General features: G+C 44.8%; 1 protein-coding gene across 1 annotated transcript; it reads right to left on the minus strand.

The window, feature by feature from the left end:
* Positions 1 to 5245: 5245 nt before the first annotated feature.
* On the minus strand, positions 5246 to 6784 carry LOC119462470 (membrane metallo-endopeptidase-like 1). The gene has a single exon (XM_037723818.1). It carries the CDS (start codon positions 6782 to 6784, stop codon positions 5246 to 5248), a length of 1539 nt encoding a protein of 512 aa, XP_037579746.1.
* Between the last annotated feature and the right edge of the window lie 2900 nt (positions 6785 to 9684).

The raw sequence follows: 9684 nt of genomic DNA on the forward strand, positions 1-9684 counted from the left end.
ATATATATATATATATATATATATATATATATATTGTGAGTGAGTTTCCGTGATTTTTTTACATGGCCTAAATGTGTGCGAAGATATCTTATTACTATTATGTGTATTAATTAAAATTATGTAGATCTGTAAAGGACTTCACTAGCGGCCAGGTATCCTAGCCTAGGTTAATGATCCACCTCCTGTCAATCAGGAATGTTTGTTGTAGAGATAAATGTACTCATACTTGGACATTTATTCGTGTTTCAAATCTTTTTTTTTAGGTATGCGCGCCGAATTACAAAGCAATATTAGGCAATATTTCATGGAAGGAAACTGGTTCTGTTGACTACGACAAACCTATATCTCGCTTATCTATTCACAATTACCACGGAAATGTTTTTGCATTACTGGTTACTGAAATATTGCAGCAAGTGCATTAAGTCATCAAGAATGACATCTTATCATAAACTATCCGCGTATTCACAAAAAATTGTTAAGCTACAATTGTTCGTAAAAGAAAATTTCAGTCGCTCCTGGTGCTCGACAAATCATTAGCGAAGGGGGCAGACCAAAGCAAAGACCACTTAGAAACAAAAAAGACAAAAAAAAACTGAGTTCGGTCCCTGACATCAAGCAGAAAAATACCTATTAGCCATTTTTTGATGAGTGTTGCATCAAAACTATTTCTGCTGCTATTTCTAAGGGGCAACACTCGTCATCTTTTTCTGGTATGCGGCCTACAGGCAACACACCAGAAAAAGTTTTTTTTTTTTTTTTTTTTTGCCGAGTTCCAGTACTGAGGTTGAAGTTTGTGGCTAAGTGTCTTCGGCCAGCACTGAATTACAGGCAGCAAGTGTCATTTGTAGGTTTAGAGACTGGACGAGGAAGAAGTTTTGGCGCGCGACTCACTGTCTCTTGAAAGAAAGGTCAGAGGAGAAGGGCTGATGCTTCTTTTTTCTTTCTGGGGTTTTACGTGCCAAAACCAGTTCTGAATATGAGGCACGCCGTAGGCTCCGGGTTAATTTTGACCACCTGGGGTTCTTTAACGTGCACTACAACTGCGGTGATATCACACCGCAAAGCAAGTAAAGCAAATGAAATGTATACTTATGGTTCACATATGATGAGCGCTGTCTAAACAAATTAGAAACGAAGCCTTAGCGGCTTGGGGTGAAGCCCACTTCTAGTCTCCTGCCTGGGGTTTACCCCCTATTGGTTAAAACATTTCCGCAAAATATTTTTTTTCTTTTTGTTGATTATGCTTATTTTTTGTGTTCTGCACATTTAGATAGAAATTAAACATTTTCTTTCTGGCTACTTATGCGTCTCGTCCATGAAGGTTTAGCACGAGTAGACTGAGGGAAAAGCAAATTGATATAACCAATAACAAGAAGCATGTTATACGCTTAATAGATTTTTAGTTTGTTTCGAGTCACGGTTCCCGGGCTTCTTTGTTACCTGCTGTGCGACCCTATGAGCGCTATAGGCTAGCATGGTCAGTCAATACATGCTGATTTTATTAAACGTGGCACTTCTGAAACAACTTTGTCCTAGAAACCTGAAGAGCATTGATATTCTAGACTCCGGGTCAGAAAGAAATGCATCTGCCTAGCAAAATCAGGCTGAATTCCCTCGAGACCTAACAGTGAAGCGCAAAGAATCTAGGCAGTACTAAGTTGATTATGATGTGCATGTTAATGGTTAAAACAATATAAGGAATAAAAACTGTGGCTATTTTTTATATTTTAGCTCAACATAGTTACAATAATAAACACGCAAAAATAAATTTTAAATAAACCACAATAAGGTAGATTCTGTTTTCTAAAATATACTTACATGTCTGTTACAAATCGCTGCTTTCCACTTGAATTCCAAATTCCTGTTTATGATCTGTTTCTAGAGAAAATTGTCATTTCGTGTCCAAATTCAGTACCGAGGTTTTATCGTTTGTCTCCAGAAGAAACAATCAAGTCGCCATGTTCGACTACGTGTTCTCGCCGCTAATTTTATGACTATTTTCTGTAAATACTGTCAAACTCTTCAGGTTTTGCCAAAGCAACATTCTTTCGGTTCTTGTTCCCTTGACGATATTAAATGAACTCATTCTTCTACATTCAAAATGGCCCGAAAACAACCGCACAATTTTCGATCAAGAACATTGGTAACATTTTTATGTAGGTGATCACAGAACTCCACTTCTTTAAGCAAATACGAATGACATTAGACAAGTAAAACACGAATGCGGAAATGCACAGCAAAACATAATGAAGCCGAGTTGCTTGACTTTCATGATTTGCGAAGACATAAGAAAAGGGAGAAGTGTTAACAAAGTAGAAGGACACTGCTTCGGAAGGGTAAAATAAATAGCAGTAATTTGGGATTGAAGAACATCGCCGCTGACATAGACACAAAAAATGGAACTAGATATTCCCGAAAAAAAGGAAACAAATTATGGTTGATCCCTCTTTCATAGGAATTGGTAAAACACGAAAGTAAAACGGGTCTTAACAGAAGCTGTTGCATCTTTGCTTCATGGTCCGCTGCAGCAAAAGGCGCAGGATTTGCGGGACGGCGATCATGTTGCATGTTTTCTTCGCTCGCGGCGTCCTGCTGGCGAACGGAGTTGAAACGCGCCAAGCGTGTCGACGAACTGACTTGGCCGCGAGAATTTGATAAGGGCGTTCTAAGCCGCGTGGCAGCGCATGCGTCCGTGGCTTTATCCACAAAGGAAAACGGCAAGAACCCTATGCAACTTTTGCACATTCACGCGTGAACAATGAATTACTTGCATTATATACCAAAGTTTGCCTATTAAAAATAAATTACCCATCATTGCTCTCGCAAAAACGGACCATTAAAAGCACTTAAGGTTGTCAGCCTTTTCGAGCACTTCGACAACTTTCCGCGGCCACAAAGGCTCACTGTCCTTGTAATTTTCCAACGGCACTCCTAAATAGGGTGCTGAAGTAGTATCCCACCTGACGTTGCAGAAAATGTTTGGGGTCGTTGGTCAGTATCCATGCCAAAAAAAAAAGAAAAAACGGAGCGCACAGGGCGAACCAACCTATTTGGACGTGAGCGCTACGGAGGATTGAGTCTGTCGCACCTCTACATAAGACAGCTAGTTAATCGATTCATGTTTTTTCGCGATGTATCAGACCCCTTTTTACGAACAGTTTGTCAAATTAGAGTAGGAATAGCATTACCAAACTTCGTAGTCGCGTCGGAAAGTATGCCGAGAGGCCTGGGTGGATACCTAAAAGAGGTCTCCCTGTCATTTTCTTGCAGGCTCGTTTTTCATTGGACTATCTTTGGACTGTGTCGCGGAAAAAAAGTATACAAATATCTGTTGCGTGACATTGTCTTATCAGTTCCTCTCTATAGATCACAATATTGTGCCTGACCATGGGCAAACGTTCATAAACTAATGAAAAGCATGAGTGTACCAGGAGGAATTAAGTGATTTTTCTTCAAATTGCATACAAATACATTAGATGTGAAGTCTTATTTGGAAGAAAAGGGATTTTTTGTACCTTGGGGGCTCACTGTTTCAGTTCTCGGAAGCCAGAAACGATCGAGAATGTATTCCTAGATTGTTGGGAAGCATTTTTCTTCTGGGACATCTTACAACGTACTCTCAAGAAAGACCTACCTGCGGACTCTTCCGGTTTACGATTTTTGCCGTTTGGAAGTGAGGATGGTATTCCATTTGACCTCATTGTGCTATTGGGTCTCCTCAGCATTTGGCGATGGAGACCCAATAGCACCCCTTTTTACGAACAGTTTGTCAAATTAGAGTAGGAATAGCATTACCAAACTTCGTAGTCGCGTCGGAAAGTATGCCGAGAGGCCTGGGTGGATACCTAAAAGAGGTCTCCCTGTCATTTTCTTGCAGGTTCGTTTTTCATTGGACTATCTTTGGACTGTGTCGCGGAAAAAAAGTATACAAATATCTGTTGCGTGACATTGTCTTATCAGTTCCTCTCTATAGATCACAATATTGTGCCGGACCATGGTCAAATGTTCTTAAACGAGTGAAAAGCTTGAGTGTACCAGGCAGAGTTCAAACATTTTTCTTCAACTTGCATACAAATACATTAGATGTGAAGTCTTATTTGGAAGAAAAGGAATCTTTTGTACCTTGGGGGACTCACTGTTTCATTTGTCGTAAGCCAGAGACGATCGAGCATGTATTCCTAGGTTGTTGGGAAGCATTTTTCTTCTGCGACATCTTACAACGTACTCTCAAGAAAGACCTACCTGCGGACTCTTCCGGTTTACGATTTTTGCCGTTTGGAAGTGAGGATGGTATTCCATTTGACCTCATTGTGCTATTGGGTCTCCTCAGCATTTGGCGATCTACGATGGCAGTGCGGAACGCTGACATAGACGCGAAACCGATAAGGCTATATTTCAAGGAAAGCATAATTAGAATTATCACTGTGTACCAGTTTCAAACCCCAGAGCCTGAATGGCTCCCAAGAGTTGAAGCATTGTTAAACATGCCCGAATATTAACGGGATTGCGCCAAGCCAGTTCCGGGAGTCGTTTCCCTCGAATGTATGTTTTTGTGTAGTGGAGCTGTTCAATGTCACAATAAAAAAAAACCGTCCCTGGCGTTATGGTTTCGGCGTTATTGTTTCAATGTTGGGCTTCTGTACTACAGGTCCTGGGTTCGAATCCTGCCGTCGGACACTTTTTATAATAATTAATATTTATTACACAGGTACTTCATTGAAAATGAAGAGTTTACAAAGTCACCAAGCCGTTTACACTTAGTTCTTTATTCTATGGCTTCAGCGCGCTATAGTCTCCGCTGCGCTGTGACTACCGAAGCACTCCCTCCAGCCGCTCGTTAGTGTCACGATGAAGTACTTTGCCTCACCGCTCCTAGATGGCGGACGTCACATCCGTTTCCTCGGTTGCCGGAAATCAGTCGTGAAACCAGGCGTAAAACACTTTCGTGTTAAGAAAAAACAATTCCAAGTAAAGCACTCCACAGGTAAGCATGTTGCACAACTCATACAACGTGCGTTTCCAAAGCGTTTAACCTCCTTGCTTAAGAGTGTTGTTCAGCTTCTATTCCGAAATGCCGCAACAGCTCGAAGAGAGCAGAAATAAAAAGCGCCAACAAAACAAAATTAGAGCAGCGTTAAGCAGCGAGGTGAATATTGCACTCTTACGAATACTGCCGTAAGGCAGCGGCTCAATGCACTCTTTAGAAGCGATCGAAAATGGCACATTTTATTACAGCTAGATTGAATTACCCAAAAAATGTGCACTTCTGCACGGGGTTCATCTTGGAACCCGGCGGGCAACCAAAGGCGTTCGCGAAGCCAACAGAGTTTCGGGCAACCTTGTTACAATTGGCCGAGAAGGGATTAATAACTCCTTTTTGGCTGCAGGTCATGTAGCATAGGGTGAGAAAAAACACCTGCGTTTGCGTGAAGTTGTAGCTTATCGGAGGGTCTCTCTCGCCTTCCTTTGTGGTATCAAGAAAGGCGGAGTAAGCAACTTGCAGCGCCGGGATCTCGGGAAACAAGCCATATTTGCCTTCTTCACTGTGTTTAAGGCAGTTCTCTCTTACCTCAAACACATTCTTTGATTGTTGGCTGATGATTGAGGGGACCACGGCTCCACCTGGTCGCCAGTGGAGGCCCTCTCGGTCGATTGCTTTCACAATTTCTAAGGCAAGGGAGAAACCAAGGCCACCGTAGAACATGGCGCTTGTGCCCTCGCTGTAGTAGAGTGGGTGGTCAATGGCAGCAATGGCCACGCGAACGGTGTTAAACAAGTAATCATATACAAAATAAGGCTGTGCATAGTTAGGCGGTATTGTGAGCACATATTTATAGAGGGAATCCATCTCGGTGGTGCGCAGACTTCGAATAGACTTGATCCAGTAGTTGCCGAACGTTTTCTCGCGTTCGGGATACCTCTGGTATATCTCTTCCAGGCTCTCGTTGGAAAGGAACGTGGATGGAGGCCACACCGCCAATTTAAGCGCCTCAAGCTTTGCCACCACGGAGTCTTTGCTCTCCGAGTCTAGCCAGACAGCCGCTTTAGCCAAGCGAATGGCATTACGCCGCATGCGGTCGAAGCCTCGGTTAATCTGCTTCTGGTCATCCTCCGAAATCCTAAGCGTAAACTGCATTGCGAGCAACATCAGTTTGTAGGCTACCTCTACGTAGAAGCCACAATCAGCGGGTCTGAGGTTATCCGCTGTGGTCTGGTCTCCGTACCTCGCCAAAAGTAGACGGATGTCGGCAACCGGGCCATAGTGCTCGACGAATTGCCATGCCAGGAACTGAAGAATTTGCTGGTTTGTGTAGTTACCGAAAATCTCGCCAACAATAATGAGAAATTTCACATTGCGGACGACCACTTTATCCTGGTTCTTCAGCGAGGGGTCTAGCTTGGTGACGTCCTGCAGACTTTGCATCCACCGGGCCGAAGCTATGCTCGGTGTGTACACTTCTATTTCGCTGATGGGGAACGTCGCAACCTCTATGGGCGACACGTGAAGCGCGTCGTTGAGGGCTTCGAGGATATCGCCTTCTAAGCGGCCTATTTCTGTGGCTTGCCGCTCGCCGTCGACGGGGCTACTGTTGGTGAATAGCTGGTAAAACTGGCTCCAGTAGGCGACATATCCACCGCACACGTCTACGGTGCGGTGGTGTTGTAGGTAGAAGGGCAGGATCGGAGCGGGTGTGATTACGATGCGCCTTTTGTATGTTGTTCCGTTGTACAAATTCATGATTCGCACGGAGAACCAGAACTCGATGTGCCAGTTGTAAGCCATCGTGATGAGCACGCGTAAAGCGTCAACGTGCCACTTCACTGGTTCTGGCCAGGACAGATTGAGAATTTTTATGAAATTACGAAATGCCTTTAGCCCGGAACCATATACGGAACTATTGGCCATACAGGACTCGTGCATGAACAAGGCCTTTCGACCAATGGGGAATGTGAGAGCGCCTTTCCGCAGGGTCTTTTTCATCCTGAATAGCCACGAAAACACCATGTCTTCCATGACGGACCTGTCAAAGTCCCGTAACTGCCTCCTCTCGCCTGATGGTGACCATTTGGAACACACGTGAGCGTAGAAGTCTTCGCAGGCGTCGATGTTGTGAGCCAGTGCGTTAGCCAGAAGAGCTGCATGTAATTGGCAATCTCCGGTAACGCATAGGTCTCCGCGGCGTTGGGTAGATTGACCCCAAGTCAAAAGCAGTAGCGTGGCAGCGACGGTGGCAATCAAGACCACCCCGATTCCAAAGCTGATAACAAATACTGCTCGCCTGAAGGATTTCTTCTCGGCGGATGCGTTGGTGATGGGACTTCGTAGCTGCAAAAAAAAAAAAAATGCCAGCTTTAAGTGTGGCCATTTCGCGGTACATCTAACTACACTGAAAAGCGGTGCGCTCTAAAGGGGCCCTCAAGCACTTTTTCTATACAGGATGTTTCAGCGAACACTTTCAAAATTTATTTAAGGTTGCCTGTGGCAGATAGCCCAATTCTAGTTAATGAGCTAGTCTACTCGAAGAGGCGGACATTACATCCACAAAAAATTGAAATGCATAATCGACTAATTAAAAAAATTACTAATTAAGTTTTTAACTAATTATCTGATGGCCGATATTCCAATTTACAAATTGTAGCCGTGGAGTTCGCAAGGCGCATCCACTTAGAGTTAATTGTCAGAATGGCACCAGTTTCGCGATATTAATTCCCGAACTTTGCGGAGAAATGCATTGGCGTTCCAGTTAATTTTGTGCTTCAATGCATATAGTGATGTTTTGTTAAGAACCTAACTGGAACGCCAATGCATTTCTCCGCAAAGTTCGGGAATTATTATCTCGAAACTGGTGTCATCCCAAGAATTCGTTCCAAGTAGATCCGCCTTGCGAACTCCACGGCCACAATTTGTAATTTGCAATATGGGCCATTAGGTAATTAGTTCAAAACTTAATTAGTCAGTTTTTGTGAATTATTCGATTATGTTTATCAATTTCTTGTGCAAGTAATGTCCGCCTCTTAGAGTAGACCAGCTCAGTAACTAGAATTGTGCTATCTGCCGCAGGCAACCTTTAAGAATTTTTGAAAGTGTTCGCTGAAACACCTTGTATAACAAGAAAATATTGTCGGGCTGAACGACGCTCCTGCAAAAAAGTGAGCCAAAAAATTATTGCACTGGACCACAGAGAATTTTCAACCTTGTGTCGAACACTGAAAAATAGCTTGCTCTCTCTGCGTCGCAATGTTGTCATAGAGCTTCGTCGCAAGCAGACAAGCGTATACCAACAGTTACTTGCTGTTTAGTGATCGCGAGAGCAGCCTCAGTAATACTATAATTGCTGCTTTTAAGGTAAATAAATAAGGAATACATATGTCTGCGACCTCACACACACGCAAAAAAAGGCGAAAGCTTCCACTAGGCCACGCAAAGCTCAAGACACAGCGAAGCTGGCCGATTGATTGCGTCTCTTGGTTGTAGCTTAGTTGAACTTGGCTATGCTGAGGCTTAAACTTGGTTGTAGCTAGAGCTACACTCGTGTACGTCTTCTTTGCTAGTACTGGAAAGGCTGCGGTAGTACTGGAAAGGTGCCCTGCGCCATCACGCCACCGCCACGCTATCGCCGCCGCCACAGCCGGTATGACGTCATGCTCCCCCGCACCGTCGCGCAAACACCGCTCACCTTTCAAGTACTACCGCTGCCTTTCTAGTACTAGCACAGATAACGTACACGAGTATAGGCCTACCTACAACCAAGTTTAAACCTCGACTAGCCAAGTTCAGCCTAGCTACAACCAAGAGACACAATCAAACGGCCAGCTTTGCTGTGTTTTAAGACCGGTGTAAGATATATACTCTTTAGGTGGTGTGGCGTCCCGAACCGGCCGGGCGCATTCTTTGATTGTTTCCCACCCAGGCAGGCCCTTTCATGAGCGTCGCTCAGACGGTGACAGTGCCAGACACCGACGAGACGGGCAAACACGCGCCCCAACTCAGCAGTGCGCATTCCTTGGGTGCTTCCCCCGATTCCACCCCCTTCATCAGCGGCCGCCTACCTGGCGACGCGGCCAGACACCGGCAGTGAGGTTTGGACAAAGAAGCTCACTTTGAAGCGACCGACCACAACCGCCACCCTTCGTTAGAAGCGGGGATTAGCGTGAAGGCCATTCTCCCGACCCTCGCAAGATGACCGTCGGAGGGCAAGAAACAAGTCACCGACTTTCGTGGAAGAAGTGTCAACCCCCTGTTTCCGGATTGCCTCGTCCTTGCTTCGAAGCTGCAACATTAGAGGCGGAGTTCAGCGAACGAGTCTGATTAGCCGCATCAAGGTCATCTGATTCTCTAGTCGGGTCAACTAGGGAAGACCGATGTTTTATAAGGAGACACCCTGAGTGCAGTGGCGTGTCCTGTCGTGCTCTGATATGTGCTCAGACATGTAGTGAGCTGAGACTTTAAAAGTGCTCCCCCATGGAGTGGGCTTCCATATTTGGAGCCACTGTAAATATGTAGAATAAACCTTTTTTTCTCTCGCTCTTACTCCCGGACGTACTCATCCCTTTGGCTGAAGGATCACCGGCCTAAACGCTACCGAGTCTCAACAACCCGTTCCCAACAAATTGGATGGCAGCGTTGAGATGATACCTAACCCCGAGCCGCGAGCAACTGGATGACCGCGGTGAGATCGACCT

Source organism: Dermacentor silvarum, chromosome 8 (assembly GCF_013339745.2).
Source record: "Dermacentor silvarum isolate Dsil-2018 chromosome 8, BIME_Dsil_1.4, whole genome shotgun sequence".
Lineage (NCBI taxonomy): Eukaryota > Metazoa > Arthropoda > Arachnida > Ixodida > Ixodidae > Dermacentor > Dermacentor silvarum.

Excerpts from the sequence above, each read along its gene's own strand:
- LOC119462470 (XM_037723818.1), bottom strand. The coding sequence starts at position 6,784 with ATGGCTTACAACTGGCACATCGAGTTCTGGTTCTCCGTGCGAATCATG.